This window comes from Theropithecus gelada, chromosome 17 (assembly GCF_003255815.1).
Source record: "Theropithecus gelada isolate Dixy chromosome 17, Tgel_1.0, whole genome shotgun sequence".
Classification (NCBI taxonomy): Eukaryota; Metazoa; Chordata; class Mammalia; order Primates; family Cercopithecidae; genus Theropithecus; species Theropithecus gelada.
The window spans coordinates 73995266-74013815 of NC_037685.1; the positions used below are offsets into that span (position 1 = coordinate 73995266).

An 18550-nucleotide genomic window follows, 5' to 3' on the forward strand; every position below is an offset into this window, starting at 1 on the left:
CTGGGAGGCAGAGGTTGCAGTGAGCCAAGATCCCACCACTACACTCCCGCCTAGGCAACAGAGTGAGACTCTGTCTCAAATGAGAGAGAGAGAGAGAGAGAAAGAGAGAGAAGGAGGGAAGGAAGGAAAGAAAACAGTAATAAAATGACTAAATTATGGCCTACTTTATAATAAATAGTTAGCATCCTTCCCTACCACCATCTTATCCAACAATGTAGCCTAACCAACATATCAGAGTTTTGATATTTCCTTAAATAAGAGAAAAAATATATAACTCACATTTGTAGTTTTAAAACTATTTTGACTGGACTATGGGAACAACATAGGCCAGTCAAATAAATGTGAGGCCGCCGCCCACAGTTAGAGGCACCATCAGAATAGGGCACTTCCACTGAACGCTTTTTAAAGTCTCTCATTTAGAAAATGAAACCACCATAACTTAAAAACACACATTAGTGACAGTGAGAAGGTTAAATACATAAAAGAAGCCATTCACTATCAAAAGAATTTGTTCCTTTACATTGTGAAAACCCTTACATTCTTCTCCAAGATACTCAAGTACACCCCTAATGAACTCCAACAACACGTGTCCCCCCTAGAAATCTTAGCATAATAATGGCAGACAATATGGTGCTTATTAGCACTGTCCCAACAGTAACATGATATTTTACTAGGTATTCTTAAGTCTGACATTAGGATTAAGATAGAGAGTGCTCAGACTATTTGAAAATTACTTAATGGTTCTAAGATTTTTTTCTCTAATGTATTTGTCAATATTAAATAACTTTAATGAGTTTTTGTCTGAGCTTTTGTACTCAAGTATGGGTATCTGACCATCTATATTAACGTAATTATTCTAATTAAGTCTATAAATGGTACAGCATCATCTCAAATTAGGATGCTCTGTCCCATGGAAGGAAAATTAAACATACCTTAATTGAACACACAGCTTAAGAACATGATTCAGTTTCCTAATGTGAGTTTATGCCACCTATCCAAGAAAATTGGATATTTGTGTGCATGCACATATGTACACGTGTGTGTGCTCATATATGTAGCAGCTGGCATACCTCATACATACATCACATCTCAACAACAGATTTAAATGTAATACACATTCCAAAACCACAATAATAATGTTACTGTAATGTTTTCCTAAAACACTGTACAAACTTTGTAGGTAATTGATTTAACCAAGGATGCTTATTTTATTAGCCAGTTATACCTCCTGTGTTCAGTCTGCTGGACTTTGGCTCTTTCTTCCTCTTGCTGCTGCCGCTTAAGTTCCAGTAATTCACTCTAGGAACAATAAAAGTTTTAAAATATGGTTTTCAATTAACACGGTTGTACAGAAGACACCCAAATCAATTACATATTTAACCTCAACTGGTATTTCATTTTTGAAACTTTTACTTAAGTACTATTTGCATGTGAAATTATTTTCTTATATACATAGGTAGCAAATAACTGTGGCTTAGTCAAACAGAATTGCTCTGTGAGTGTAAAATCGCTAGATTAAAAGCCAATGTGCATGGTCAAGATAATAGACCAATAGGTACAACACAAACAGAGAAAAATACAATGTAAGTCAAATTCACCTATGTCTTACAGAGAAAAAATCAAATTAGTTCCTTCAGGAATATCACACAATACTATTTCTTGGTATTTCTCTAGCATTTCTTTCCTAATAAACTCATAGCAACTTACAAATAAATATTGGACTCAATCTTGTAGTACAATTCTCTTAATAAAACATTCTCTATCCTGGAGAATAAGCAATCACTTATTATTGGTTAGTTACTTCTTAATACCAGCAGAACTTTGAGATCTCTGGAGGAGATAGTTTGCTTCATATAAATCACATTATTATAACTACATCTTTAGCTTCCAACAGTCTGCTTATCTTCTGGGAAGATGCAACTTAACTTCCAGACCCAGTTACTATGTTTACAGTATTATACCAAAGAACCAATCCCAGGATTTCTCTAATACCCAACTGTCTACCCTAAGGCAGAATAAATTTTAATCCCATTTCAAAGACAAAAAAAATGCAAAGAGGAGAAAATTATTAGGCCCAAGTCATATACCAGTGCCTGAGTCAGAGAGACTTTCTGGTAGAGAAAATACTGTGTCTTAATCAACACATACCAATAAAAGGTTGCTATTGTTGTTTTAACTCCCAAACTTCCTTGATGAAAAGTATACAAAAAACTCAGAGTTCAGGTTGACATTTTATTAACTTTGTTCAAAGACCCTCCAATATTCCACAGTCCCCCAAAATAAAAAGACTTGTTTCTTATACTGTGATATTCCAAATAAATTGCTCATCAATCCCTAAAGCACATTACTTAACTCTAATTCCTACATAACACCAAGGGGAAATCATTGAATAATATTTGAGTTTTTGAATCAGTGAATAATATTTGCCCACTCGATAAGCAGTTATTATGCACCTAGCTGCCAAGTTTTATGCTCAAGTCTCACTCTTGTACAACAGGATCATTTTTTAGTCTACCAAGTATTAGTACTCCTTATCAGTACTACCAAGTATACCGATGTGAAAGAAGCTCCTGTCCTCTCCCTCGTCTCCACAATCATTTTCAATTCCTGCATGTGGTTTTGTCAGTAACTATCTTCTTCTCAATAGTATGCATGTTTATTCATTTCTTAATGTTTAAAAAACTGTATCGCCTTTTGACTACCTACAATGGAAAAAGATTGATGTCTCTATTACTACCTCCACCCCATCCCAACTTCCTCTCATAGTACACCCCCAGCCTCATTCTCTTACAACATTTCTTTTTTTTTTTTTTTTTTTTTTTTTTGTGAGACAGAGTCTCGCTCTGTCGCCCAGGCTGGAGTGCAGTGGCCAGATCTCAGCTCACTGCAAGCTCCGCCTCCCGGGTTCACGCCATTCTCCTGCCTCAGCCTCCCGAGTAGCTGGGACTACAGGCGCCCGCCACCTCGCCCGGCTAGTTTTTTGTATTTTTTTAGTAGAGACGGGGTTTCACCATGTTAGCCAGGATGGTCTCGATCTCCTGACCTCGTGATCCACCCGTCTCGGCCTCCCAAAGTGCTGGGATTACAGGCTTGAGCCACCGCGCCCGGCCAACATTTCTTTTTTTAACATTCAGTGTGGTGGGAGAGGGATCTAGAAATCCTATAGCTCCTCATTCAAGTTTCTAATTCATCCTCCTGTTTTCAAGTCTAGGCTTCAAAGGTACCAGGTGCCTCCGATTCCTGAACTTAACCAACTTCTGTCTTACTGCTTCTTGCAAATGAGTTCTGGCTTATCCTGCTCCACTAAATCAGTTACCACTGACCACCTAGTTCCAGATTTAAATTTTTGGCTTGTATCTTTGCTGCAGTCTACTAGTCTGTTCTTTTACTCTTGTTGGCTTATGGCTTTTTTAAAAAATTCCTGTATTTTTAGTGGTATATGGGGAAAGAGTGATAAAACATAAGCAAATGAAATGCTTTTGATGTGCAATGTTTAACCAGAAAACCTTAATATTTTCTAATATAAGTTTCACCAGAATTGTATTATTTGATCCTAACAACAACTGCAAAGGTAGGCAGGCAAACAAAGTATTATGTGGTAAATGAATGAGCAATATCATCCTCACCTTACAGATGAGGAAACGGGATCAGAGACAAGTTTTAGTAACTTGTCAAGAGCTAAATAGCTTATTAGTAGCAAAACAAGGACTGGGGCTTACATTTTCTTGTATCTAATAATCTTCTGCAGTATGCATTCAAAATAAATGGTTGGAATTGAGGATGTCTTCATGGTGGTTCATCATACTCAAGTATAAACAGTCACGTCCAGAACTATAAGACCCATTCGCATTCAAAAGCTTTAGCAGAATATGTGGTAACCCAAGCACAAATCTAAACCCTTCTTGCCAAAGGAGGCTGATTATTTTCACATTCATTAACCCTATTTCTCCAAGGACCAACTTCTGGTATCTGGCCCATTGTGAGTTTAATACAATGAACTCTGAACAAAGTAAACTCTCCTTAGTTCTGGAGTATGACAGAAAGACAAAAAAAGTATTTTATATATATATATATATATATATATATGCATATTATGACATGTCACTTTAAAATAATTTTAAGATAATTTTTTCAGACTTGGCAAAATGATCATGAAACTTGTCTGAGAAAAAAAAATGCAATCGTAGCCATAAAAAAATCCTGAAAAAGAAAACAAAAAAATGAGAAAGAACCAGCTTCATCAAACATTGAAAGACATCATATGAGAACACGTGGATGGGGACAACACACACTGGGGCCTGTTGGAGTGGAGGATGTAGGGGGAGGGAGAGCTAATGGATGCTGGGCTTAAAACCTAGGTATTGGGTTGATCTGTGCAGCAAACCACCATGGCACATGTTTACCTGTGTAACAAACCTGCACATCCTGCACATGAACCCCTGAATTTAAAAGTTGAAGAAAAAACATATCATAAAACTATAGTAATTAAAACAATTCGAGTCTAAGAAGAGACGTGATACATATGGAAATGTAGTTTATCATAGAGTTGTTGTGCTAAACCAGTGCAGGAGACAGAGTTTCATGAATGATGATGGACTAGCCAACTACTGTAAGAAAGATCAAAACTGGATCCTTAACTTTGATTAAATAAATTTTATAGAAGTCTAAGATTTGAGCCTAGACAATGGGAATAGAAGTTTTCAAAGGCGGCACAGGTGAATTTATTTATAAACTTGGAGTGAGGAAGTTCCAGAAGTTATAAAAAGAAAAAGACTGATAAATTTGGCTGCATGAAAATTCAAACCTTTCATTTGGAAAAAATACCATAAAATTTAAAAATGAACTGTTAATGAATGTTTAGGATACACAAAGGCTAATTCCATTTTCATTTATTCATTAGATATCTGAGTGTCTATTATGAGCCAGGCTTGCATCTACATGATAGGCTATAGTAGTGAACAAGATAGATGAGATCCTTGCTCCTTTAGAGTTTATGTTCTAGAGAAAGGCAACCCATAAACAAGTGAGAAAAATATCCAACCATAATCCCAGGCAGAGGATTAAAACACACTGATGTGAGATTTAGTGGCTCAGTGACTATTTTAGGTTGAGACTCAGGAAATGTCCCAGAAAGTGGGTAAGGACTTCACATACACCAATGAGGAAAAAACCACCAAACAGAAGAAGGGCCAAGGGATAGGAAGAGGCAGTTCACAGATAAACTACAGATTGCCTGTCCGTTCAAAATGGTCATTATCTTCACTCAAAATCAAAGAAAAATTAAAACTGAGACAAAATGTTTCTATTGCATTGAAGAAAATCAGAAAAGTTTGACAGAAAACACTCTGGTATAGCATCTAAATTAGTGAAACCGAATTTGGTTTTTGGAGGTCAATTCAGCAATAAGCATCAAAATGTAAGATGTATACGTCCCTTGCAGAAGTGTTCAAAGATGTATGTATATGAATATTCACAGTTATATTATTGAAACTGTAAAAGTTCAGGGAAAAATGTTAATGCCCACCAACAAAAAACTCGCATGATAAGTGAGACCATCAGCACAATGGAAGACAATGAAACAGCTACAAAGAATAAGATGGATGTTTTGTAAGGCAGAGTGGGGGCCTATGGAGAGATCTCTAAGATACATTAAGTGAGAGAAGATAGGTTCAGAGCCGTTTTCTTGGGATGCTTCTACATAAATAGAAAACACATACATTCATTCATTTCGACTTTTATATGCTGGTGTGTATCCAAAACATTTAATGAAAAACTACACAAGAAAATGTTAACTGTAATTAACACCGGGTAGCGGTGCTTGAAGTGTGAATGGGCAAGAAAAGGATGCTTTACTATCTTATATAGGTTTTGTTTATTAACTTTTGAACCATGTGTATATATGATTTCCTCATACCATCAGTAGGAATTTATTATCAGTGTGAGAGGCTATTTCTGTTTCCTTATACTTTCCTTTATTTAAAAATCCCAATAAATATGTAAATTTTAACACAGACAGATATAAAAGAGCAAAAAACTACATATGAAGCTAAGAACTGTTAGGGAGGAAGAAAAGAAGATGGGAAGAGAGCAATATACATCATCCTATTATGGAGGCAAGGAAAGGGGATAAGAGATAAAGACCAGGAAGGAAACGAGGACAGGAGCTGATGAGGCATCACCATGCAAGAACGTTGCTCCAGATGGCCGAAGGGAAGGTGCTGGCATCGCTGCACTCAGGATTATTATCCTATAACTAGCAAAGCATATTTACTAAGGAGAGGCTGGTTTTTCTTCCATACTAAGAAGGATAATTTCAGCTAATTAATTTGTTCTGCTGAACTGACAGCCACTGAGGATGTGTCTGCATGCCTTATAAGCATATTCTTGGTTCATTTACTGAGATCCCACACAGAAGTTCAATATCTAGAGTTAAGCAAATAAAAAATAAGTTGTTCTTGTTCCAAGGACCAAGCTTGGGACAAGAAAAGCATCAAAGCGCTCTAAGCAGGAGGACAATGACAGCAACATCTGAGACATTGTTAAGGCCTGGCCTACTCAATGCATATTGTCACACGCCAACCATTTTCCAGATACCTGGGTTCATGCTAAAGGTACAGATACCAGCACAGCTCCACCCTGAAGTAAATCACAGTATAATGAGGCAGACAGACCCAGAAACAACTCTGATACAAGGTAAAAAGAAATGCGCCACTAAACACAACTTTAAGCCACATGACACGGGAATACAAGGAAGGAATGCAAACAAGAGAAGGGTGTTCAACACTTTGTGTTCGTGCATTGTCTTATCACGGTGCTATGCAAACCCCTACATCCATACAGAGCTGCACATAAAGGAGGGTATGTTGGTGATATGATAAACAAAATACCATCTTAGAGATTGAAAGTATAGAACTTCCTATAAACATTGGCCAAGTGGTATATGGTAAATGAGGACAACACTGCAAAATAGCGCCACTGCCTGTGGCCACCCAATGCAGTGCTCACCCAAGAGGGCTGCTCTGCTGGGGAGCTGCAGGATGGCACCAATATCTCTGCTTGGAGCCCAAGCCAATAAGAAGAAGAAGAGGGGTCGCCATTTCCAGCAAGAGGTTGCAAACATCATTTCTCCAGGCTCCAATTGTCTGATGGTGCCCTGTTCTACAGAAGGATCAACTATACAACAGACAGTGGTGTGTAAGGCTGGATGCTTAAGAAACCTGACAAGGTTAGAGGGAAAGCATGCTCCAAAGCAAAGTTTCAGTGTGGTAACTGAAGATGAACATGGGGTCATTTTAAAATCATGTCTGAATCCCAGCAGAGTGTGTTCCGACATGGTTCAGCTTGACTGCTTTATGTAAACATGAAAATGCCATTGCCTGGCAGGACAAACTTCTCCCAGGAAAGCATGTTCTCTCAACACAACGAGAGGGAAAGGATAGTGGAAGCAGGAGAGTTGAGACCATGAAGTCATGAAGTTCAAGAATGCCTTCCTTTGAAGGTTTAACACAGAAGAGCTTTGAGGGGCGGGAGGAGAGTTTAACGAAGTCCTGGTTCTCAGGCATCCACAGTAATACCTTTGCCTTGAAGGAGAAAGATGGCCTTGGCTATCAAGAACGAGGAGAAAAGGCACCAGCTACCACCCAAAATTTACAGAGCACCAACCAAATGAAGGGAAATAAATACTAATGGGTGAAGCGGAGCTTTAAAATAACACAAGTCATGTACACTTTCCTCTTACTAGCTGTTGTTAGTTTTTAATTTTTAATTTTTTAATTGACAGTTTGTACATATTTATAGGATACAATTTGATATTTTGATACTATATATGTTGCAAAATGATCAAATCAGGGCACTTGGTGTGTACATGATCTCATGCATTTATCATTTATTTGTAGTGAGAATATTCCAAAGCCTCTTATCTAGCTATTTTGTAAGGCACACTATCTCACTGTCAACCACAGTCACTCCACTGTATAACAGAACATCAAAACGTATTCCTCTTATCTAATTGTAACTTTGTACTTGCTGTTGCTAGTTCTATCATTTTAACATAGAGAGAAATGAACTTCCAGTTACAATAATCATGGAATCACTGCTCTATATCTGCCACCTAAAAATATTTCCTGCACAAAATGCAAGGAGGAGGTAGGTTTCAAAACTTATCTGCACTCTATTTTATGATCTTTTTCATTTTCATATATGTGAGCATATTTCTATTATGTTATTAAAATGTGGTCATAATTGCTGCATGATATTTATTCCAAACTCCACTTCAAATCCTCTATCACTGAACAAACTGTTTCAAATTTCCCATTAATCTTATGTTAAAAACAAACAATCTTGTACGTATATCTTGTGTGCATCTCTCATTATTTCCTCAGAATACATGTATACCTTTAGATCTAACATTTTTACTTTTGGGAAACTCTTCAGAATTTGATGTTGCCAAAGTGCCTCTCAGTTTATCCTCTCACCAGTAACAGTACTTGAGTGTTTGTGGTATATATTGATATCGACTGGTGGAAGTTCTCCTTACCCCAACAAATCCATAAATTATTATTCATATTTTTCTAAAGTTTAAATTTCATTATTTAGAAACAGTATTTTCTCAGTTGAAATTTAGAAACAGTATTTTCAAATTACCTCAAATTCCACTGAAATGTATTACTAGAATTGCATTAAACTTACAAGTAAATTTGGATAGAACTATAGTTACTGAAATACTGAGTTTTAGCATTTGGGAATATTCGCCATCTCTGCTTTATTCAAATTGACTTTTATGTGTAATAACCAAAACAGCGTGGTACTGGCATACAAACAAACATACAGACCAATGGAACAGAATGGAGAGTCCAAAAATACATCCACACATGTAGAGCCAACTGATTTTTGGCAAAAGTACCAAGAACATAGGGGAAAGGACAGTCTCCTCAATAAACAGTAGTGAGAAAACTGAATATCCGCATGCAGAGGAATGACATTAAATCCTTTTCTCTCATCACATACCAAAAACAACTCAATCTGACAGTTTTCATAAAACGCGTTAAAAAATAATCAACTCAAAATGGATGAAAGACTTTAAATGTAAGACCTGAAACTGGAAAAGTACTAGAAGAGAATACGGGGGAGGCTGGGCACGGTGGTTTATGTCTGTAATCCCCACGTTTTGGGAGACCGAGGCAGGCACATCACCGGAGGCTAGGAGTTCAAGACCAGCCTGGCCAATATGGCAAAGCCCCGTATCCACTGAAAATCCAAAAATTAGCCAGGCACGGTGGCACACACCTGTAATCCCAGATACTTGGGAGGCTGAGTCACGAGAATTGTTTGAATCCCAAAGGCAGAGGTTGCAGTAAGCCAAGATGGTGCCACTGCACTCCAGCCTGGGTGACAGACTGTTTCCAAAAAAAAAAAGAAAGAAAAGAAAAAGAAAATATAGTGGAAAAGCTCCATGACATTGGTCTGGGCAAAGATTTTTTGGATAAGACTTTAAAAGGACAGGCAACATAAAGCAAAAACAGACAAATGAGATTACATCAAACTAAAAAGTTTCTACACAGCAAAGGAAACAATCAACAGACTAAAGAGACAATCTACAGAATGGGAGAAAATATTTGTAAACTATACATCTAATAGGGGATCAGTACCCAAAATACATAAGGTACTCAACTCAATAGCAAGAGAATAACCTAATTTTTAAAAAAAGCAAAAAGGGCCAGGCACAGTGGCTCACGCCTATAATTCCTGCACTTTGGAAGGCCGAGGTGGGTGGATCACCTGAGGTCAGGAGTTCAAGACCAGCCTGGTCTACATGGTGAAGCCCTGTCTCTACTAAAACTACATTAAAAAAAAAAAAAAAAATAGCTGGGTGTGGTGGTGGGCGCCTGTAATCCCAGCTACTCAGGCGGCTGAGGCAGGAGAATCGCTTGAAAACGAGAGGCAGAGGTTGCAGTGAGCCAAGATCATGCCGTTGCACTCCAGCCTGGGCGACAAGAGCAAAACTCCATCTCAAAAATAATAATTAAAATAAAATAAAATAGGCATAAAGCTTGAGTAGCTATTTCTTGAAAGACAACATGCAAATGGCCAACAGGTATATGAAAAAATGCTCAACATGACTAATCATCAGGAAAATGCAAACTAAAACCACGATGAGCTATTATTGCACCCCCATTACAAGGGCTATCATCAAAAAGGACAAAAGATAACAAGTGCTGGCAAGAATATGGAGAAAAGGGAACCCTTACACGCTGCTTGTGGGGGTGTAAATTAGTACAGCCGTTATGAAAAGAGGTATTAGGTTTCCTCAAAAAAATTAAAAACAGAAGTACCATATGATCCAGCAATCCCACTACTGGGTGTCTATCCAAAGGAAAGAAAACGAGTATGTCAAAGAGAGATCTGCACCCCCATGTTTATTGCAGCACCGTTCACAATAGCCAAGATATGGAATCAACCTAAGTAAGTGTCCATCAATGGATGAACGGATAAAGAAAATGTGGGATATATACACAATGGAATATTATTCCACCATAAAAAGAAGGAAATATTGTCATTTGCAACAGCATGGATGAACCTGGAGGACATTATGTTAAATGAAATAAGCCAGGCACAGAAAGACAAATACCACATGATTTCATTTACACATGGACTTTAAAAAGCTGATCTCGTAGAAATAGAGTAGAATCGTGGTTACCAGAGGCTGGGGTGGTTAGGAGGAAATGGTGGGGTACAGGGAGATATTGGTCAAAGGATATGTAATTACAGTTAGATATGGGGAATAAATTCAAGAGGTCTATTGCACGACAAGCTTAATGACAATAGTTATAGTTAATGACAATAATGATCATTTATTATAATCTTGCGAATGCAAAGAATGTTAAGTGCTCTCACCACAAAAATGGTAACTGTGAGGTAATGCATTTGTTAATGAGCTAGACTTAGCCATTTCACAATGTTTATATACTTCAAAATATTATGTTGTACATTATAAATACAAATAATGTTTTGTCAATTAAAAATGGACTTTTGTGGATTCCAGGAAAGTTTTTAATTTTTTTTTAGCTGTTGAACAATTATTTATATAGTTGCTTTTTGATTAGACCTTTTTGTCCCATAATGTATTTTCTAATTAATTTTTGCTTGTATTTGAGAAAGTTGTTGATTCTTGTATATATTTTGTAACCAACTCTCTTTTTCCTTTTTTTTTTTTTTGAGACAGTGCTTCACTCTCGTTGCCCAGGGTAGAGCGCAATAGTGCAATCTTGGCTTACTGCACCCTCTGGCTCCCAGGTTCAAGCGCTTTTCATTCCTCAGCCTCCCAAGTAGCTAGGATTACAGGTGCCTGCCACCATGCCAGGCTAATTTTTAGTAGAGATGGGGTTTCACCACATTGACCAGGCTGGTCTCAAACTCCTGACCTCAGGTGATCCACCTGCCTCGGCCTCCCAAAGTGCTGGGATTACAGAAGTGAGCCACCACGCCTAGCCCAACTATTTTATTAAACTCCATTCATTCTCATCATTTTTCAGTTGATTCTCTTAGTTTGTACAGGCAAATTGCTCCCATCCATAAATAACAACCTACTTGCAATAATTAGAAAAGCTCCTTTATTTTTAGTTTTATCAAGTTGGTTAAAAAATATCCAAACCTTGTTCCATTCAGTAAAAACAGGGTTTTTTTGTTTTTTTTTTTGTTTGTTTGTTTTTTTAGTTAAAAAAGTAAGTTTTCCATCAAATAACTTCGAGTAGCACGAGGTTGGAATTTTCAGAATAATATTGGGTAACATCCATTTTATTAGGGGTTGCAAACATCCTTATGTTGTTCATAGTTTTAGTATCTCACCACTGAATATAATGTTGGTTATTGGTTTAGAAGACTACATGTTTGTTAATAAAATATTATTTTTAGTTCACTGAAGTGTTTTTTAATTGATAGTAAAAATTAAAATTTATCAATGTCTTTTTGTGTAACTAAAGAGATAGCCAAATATTCTTCTCACATGACCTACCCTATTGCAGTGATAAGATATAAAAAGTTTTAATACACAGCTAGTTATCTTTGCACTCCTGGAATAAACTCTACTTTGCCTTGGTAAATTGCTATTGAGAGAAAAATTTCATTAACTAGAATTTTCTTTCAGATGTTAATCTCCATCTTTATATGATTGGTCTACCTGTAAGAGAGCGAGAGAGAGGGAGAGAGGGAGAGAGAGAGTGTGTGTGTGCGCGCACGTGCGTGAGTGTGCACATGCTTCATCAGACTGTGACATCATGGGGATAGTGAAATAAAATTCTAAAATGTTTCATCTTTTTTCTTACTCTGAAATAATTTGTAAAGCATAGGGAAAAAAACCTGTTCCTTGAAAATTTGAAGGAACTTGCCTCTAAAATTATCCAAGTTCAGCCTCCTGGGGGAAGTAATTCTCAGAAAACTTCAGAAATCACTTGCATTTTCATTGGTCTTTATGAATAGAGTTATGTATTTTCCTAGAAAATAATTCACTTAATCCAAATTTTTAATTTATTACCACAGTATTGTCTACAGTAACACAATTTTAATCTTTTCCAAATATATGGTTCTATAGTCCCTCATTTCTAATGCTGTATATTTGCATTTTTACTAATCTCTTCTTGATTAGACTTACCAAAGATGTGTTCATTTGTTGACCTTATCAAAGAACAAGCTGTTATAACAGCTGTTTCTTAGAGTTTTATTATTAATTTCTGTTCTTATCTTAATTACTTTCTTCAGGATCATTTATTGTTTTTGTTCTAAATTCTTGGATTAGATGCTTAATTCATTTATTTTCTTTTTTTAGTATTGAATGGATTAAAATGTTGCAATTTTCTTTGAGTACAGCTTTACATGAATTCCTATAAAAGGCTCTCACTATAATTTTGTATGTGTTCTACAATAATGATTTCCTCTGTCACCCAATCGTTTATTTTCTGACTTTCAGTACTTTACTGATTCTTGTATATATTTTGACTATAAAATCAATGACTTTCTAAATGACTATAAAACCAATAACCATGCACAATCAATAAGTGCAATCAGCTTATCAGATATTTTAAGACATTTCTGAAAGAGAGAAAGGAGACAGGTTACATCACAAGGGAAAACCAATGTACAGGATAAACTGGAGCTAAGTCCACCTGCTTCTGAAGGAGCCCCAGGAGGGAATACTGGGACGGTCATTAAGATGATCAGTTAGGAAACTGCACTGAGAGCAGTTTGGTGGTGGGTTCTTTCCCCTCCCACACTTGCACTACATAGTAGGCAGCACCATCATGGCCCATAAGGTAAGAAGTGAATGGGAGAGCCATGGCTGGGCTCAGGGAAACAGGGCAACGTCCCAAGTACCTACTGACTATAAGAGAACACGAGGCTACTCCACACAGAAGACAAGCTCCTACATACCTCATTCAGCAGCATATCCAAATATATATAAAGAGATAAGAATAACCAAACATTTGAGAAAGAATTCCATGGGAGATAAAGATTAAAATGGAAAGAAAAAGAACAGTTAATATGGTAAATAGAAAACTTTAATGTGGGTATAGCTACAAACACACAAACATTAAGTAAAATGAGATGAGAAAGAATACTGCACTTACAAAGCAGAACACCGCTACTTACCAAATCAGCAATCTTGGTAAATAGACATACTCAACATGTGCCAAATAAGCAGAACGAAAAGTCAAGAAAAAAATTTAGTGAGCAGGATGATCTAGCTAAAGCTTTCTTCCAGAATCAATTAAAAGAAAAAAGGCCAAAGGGATAAGAAGTATAAGAAAACAATGAAGGTATACACAGAATAGATCTGAAATGTCCAAAGTCCATTTGATAGATGTCCCAGAAATGGAGGGCAAAGACAATATGGGTAAAGAGACATAAAAGAAAATTAGGAAGAAAAAAGGAAAACTAAAGAGAGACATGTATTTTCAGATTTAAAGAGACAACCAAAGGCTATGCAAGATTAGAAACAAAAATAGAAACACTGAAATTTCTTATAGTACAGGAAGGGGGAGTGGAGAGAAGAAAAAAAAAACAGTAAATAAATTAAACAGAAAATTCAGTGTCAGTAAATAAAAGAAAACATAACTAATAAAAAGTAAATCATGTAGTAAGAATACAAATACATGCAAATGTGCTAGTAATCATAATAAATGAGAACACATCAAATCTACCCATTAAAAGATATGCTGAAACTAGGTAAAAGGAAAACCAGACATTTTTTTCCACTCAAAATCTACTTCAAACCATGACACAGAGATGTTAAAATTAAGTGATTAAAGATGTCATGTAAATGCTAACAACAACAACAACAAAAAAACTGGTAGAGGAATTATTAGAATCAGACAAAATAGTCAAAAAAGAAATCAAGCTGACAAATCATTAAATGCAAAAAGTAGTATACTTCATATTGATAAAATCTATCCTCAAAGGTAGGTTCCCCTTAGTATCATTGGTCAAAACTGTATCACATGTCCACAGCGAAACCGATCGCAGTCAAGGAGAATGGAATTCTCATGAAGAGTTAGACCACTTTGGGAATGAATCCTGGAGCTGGGGTAGAACCTGCCTTTTCTGAAACACAGTTCATGCAAAGTAGAACGGATACTTGAAGAAAAATCAGAACTGTAGAGAGGCAGGCAATCAACAACATTTGATACATCACTCTGAAATTATCACAACACATAATTTATTTCCTTGCAGCATTAGGGTTATGTTTTGGCTCTGTGTCCCCAGCCAAATCTCATGTTGAATTGTAATTCCCAATTCTGGGGGAGGGACCTGGTGCGAGGTAATTAGATCATGGAGGCAGATTGCCTCCCTGTGTTCTCATGATAGCAAGTTCTCAGGAAATCTGTTTGTTTAAAAGTATATAGCACATCCACCTTTGCTCTCTCTCCTGTTGGCCATGTGAAGATGTGCTTCCTTCCCCTTCGGCTTCCACCATGATTCTAAGTTTCCTGAGGCCTTCCCAGCCACGTTTTCTGTATAGCCTGCAGAACTGTGAGCCAATTAAACCTCTTTTCTTTATAAATTACCCAGTCTCAGATAGTTCTTTATAGTAATGAGATAACTAACACAATTAGTTACTACAAATAACTACAAGGTGATGAATCGCTATAAAATTTGTAAGTATAATATTGTATTTGTTTGTCTCCTTTTAATTGTCTACCTCCTCCATTAAAATGTAAATTTCGGGAGAGCTGGAAACTTGTCTATCCTGATCTTAATTATAGCTTCAGCAACTTGCACAAGGCTCAGTATATAACAGGAACTCAATACATGTTTGCTGATAGAATGAATGAATGAGTGCTGGGTGAGATTACCCTGAGACAGATCAACCAGAAAAATACAGTTTAAAAAAAAAAAAAAAGCCAGAAAAGGAAAGCTTTAAAGTGGTGTTAGTGTTACAGAGTTCAGGGAGAAGATAGGAATTACAAAAAGACCACTAAACCGTATGTTCAGAAGAGATTTTACATTTAGGAAGCAATTTCAGTAACAGCATTTGTGAATATAAACCAGATCATAAGGAATTAAGGATGAGGTGGGTAATAAAGAAGTGGTTACAGTAAAATTACCTTTGTCTTTTTTAAATTTGCTAGAAGTAGTAAAGGTAATACCTCTGAGGATAGCAAAATCAAGGAAGGGGTTAGCTGGTTTATTTTAGAATAGTGAGATGAGATGAGAAGTTCACGTGTGCCCTATCATCTTCTTCATGACCTACTGGCACCTACCGTGGCATATTTCTGACAAAAAAAGGAAGTATCCAATGGAGAAGAATGTATTGAAGATATAGAAAAAAGAGGAATTACAAATAAATTTCTAGAAGAAGGAAGTGAATCACATGTAAAATATTTAGAGTTTAAGCTTGAGGAGGCTCTTTTTGTCCCCAGAGCCCAGAGTAATTAAAAATGTGAAAGTCAGAGAGACACATAGAACAAAACTTATGTGCTATCACCTAAACTTAACCTAGATTATTTACCTAAGAATTATTCCGTAGTAGGTATCCAATAAATATTTGTTGAATGAATGGAATAAACAAACACATAAATGGGTGCAATGATAAAAATGTATTGTGTTTTGTATCTTCTTATAGTAAACATGATCCTCCCATTTTCTTAAGGTAAATAATTCAAGTGATAAGGAATGAAAGGGTCTACACAGAAAGAAATGCCTTAGGCTGGGTGTGGTGGCTCATGTCTGTAATCCCAGCACTTTGGGAGGCCAAGGCGGGTGGATCATTTGAGGTCAGGAGTTTGAGACCAGCCTGGCCAACATGGTGAAACCCCGTTTCTACTAAATATACAAAAATTAGCTGCGTGTTAGTGGCATGTGCCTGTAATCCTAGCCACTTGGGAGGCTGAGGCAGGAGAATCACTTGAGCCTGGGAGGCGGAGGTTGTCATGAGCCGAGATCATGCCACTGCATTCCAGTCTGGGTGACAGTGAGACCCGGTCTCAAAAAAAAGGAAATGCCTTCAATGAACATTTCCCAACAACAACACATCAGGCAAAACAAGAGAGAAGCAAAAGTAAGGTAGAATAGATGGATAAATATCCTTGTGTTACTGAAATCCCTAATGATGGAATTATTTATATATTAAAGTTATTCATTTTACTGAAAGCTACAGTAAGTAAAAGGAAATAATGTATGTAAAACGATATATAATAAAAATATGGTCAATGAATAACCAGAAAATATGTATATATCAATATTTATCTAAGCCTAGAATAAAAACAAGATTAAGAAATAAAAAGTTTAATTTTCACTGTTTAAAATAACTGCTCAACCCGAAAATTAAATCCCAGATCTAGTATTCTAATTTGTTAAGCATGCTCTTTGTCAAATGTTCTACTTTTAATAGTTTTTATGTTCCAAATACATATACCAAACTTTTAAAAACGCTATTTAAAATCCACTAGAAGTTATTTAAAAATAAATCATATCTACAACTGACTTTGCAACATTCACCTTAGTATGCTACGTACATCACAATTTTATGTTAAGTTAAAAGCTCATAGAAACAGATGAACACCTTTATGTCATTTGGCAGACATCACTAAAAGTACAACATGACGATGTACCAGATTTAGCTTCTGCTTGTTAACTACTAGAATCTTACCATAACATTGCCTATCAATGGTAGATTTCAAGATTAGGATCTTGTCAAGACAAAAAGATATTTATTAAAAGAAAAAAAACACTAAGGGATAAAAGTGTTTCATGGTTCTTCTTTACTTACATAGGAGCTAAATAAGTAACTTTACAACTGACATGATTTCTTTCAATGATTTAATGATGACCTGTGGTGCACAAAACACCCGAGTGACACATTTATACCATATGCTGGGTGAAACTATGAATGAGAAAGGGGTTCCACACTGTTGGGAAGAAGACAGCGCTCAAAAGGGTCAAATTCTAGCAACATCAGTTAGTACAAATAGTTCATTTTTCAGTGGAATTTTTACACACCGTTGTTGTAATTTGTCTGGGAAAGACAAAGAAAAAATCAATTAAACCAAATCAAGGAAATCAAAATGGGAGCTAGAATTCTAGTTAATTATAGAATTGAAGATATAGATTTGAGAAATGTTCTATAAGAAATAGTGACAGGATTTGTCAACCACTAGTATGGCAAGAGGAAATGTTGGAAAATAAGAATGTTGGGAAAGATAAATTATTTAGTTAGTTCCAGCCCCACCCCACTCCTTTTCTTTCTTGTTTAAAGGATCTGAAATAAAGTGGCACTTTGGAGCGAACCATGGGTCTTTCTTGGCATTCTCATTTCATGCTGAGGAGCTTCTGGCCTATTAAAAGCAGGTATGACCGCCAAGTATGCCACTGACTATTTTCAGTTACCATACCAGAAATTTCATATTGTAATGAAGATTATTCTTTAAGCACTTTTCTTAGAACACTCTGCATTCATTTCACTGATTTCCATTGCTCAAAACATATGGAATGCCTCACATATTTTTATACCCGTGTAGTGTAACTTTGTTTTAATGTATAACTATTTTTAGTGAATATTTATGTCAGTTTCATAACTTTGCAAGCCTACTTTCTTATACATTATCACATTCTCTGGATACCATCTCTAATTTTATGTATCTTTGGTTTAAAAATAGCAATGATGGTGGTGGTGTTTTGTTTTGCAGATAGTTCACCAGTGCTCTATCATCTTCTTTGTGACCTACTGGCACCAACTACGGCAGATCCCCTGTGACTCCACAAGGCTAGGTACCATGAAAGTTTTGACCAGAAGGAGCCCCCACCATACTCTTAAGACACATCCAGAAACTCACCTTTTATCTTCAATGCTTGTATTCTTGTTTTCAGGATTTTCATGTTTCTAAATATTTCTGTTCAGAAATTCTTCAAAATTATCTAGTACCTCAAATAAACAGTTAGCAATAACTAGTAGGGGCTTGTAAGTACCTTTTGATGTTGTTCATCCTTCATCTTTTGCAATTTTCTGTTTTCTTCTGCCCTTAGAGAATCTCTATAAGCCCAGCTTCTGGCCTGTAAAGGT

At 36.4% G+C, this 18550-nt stretch overlaps 1 protein-coding gene across 1 annotated transcript in view; it reads right to left on the bottom strand.

Moving 5' to 3' along the window:
* Positions 1-18550, bottom strand: part of EPSTI1 (epithelial stromal interaction 1) — a 112368-nt gene that overhangs the window by 13316 nt on the left and 80502 nt on the right. Inside the window, exons 9-10 of the mRNA XM_025364294.1 lie at positions 18457-18540; positions 1226-1299 (exon numbers count right to left, since the gene is read on the bottom strand). Coding sequence (XP_025220079.1) covers positions 1226-1299; positions 18457-18540 — 158 coding nt within the window. The remainder of the gene's footprint in view (positions 1-1225; positions 1300-18456; positions 18541-18550) is intronic.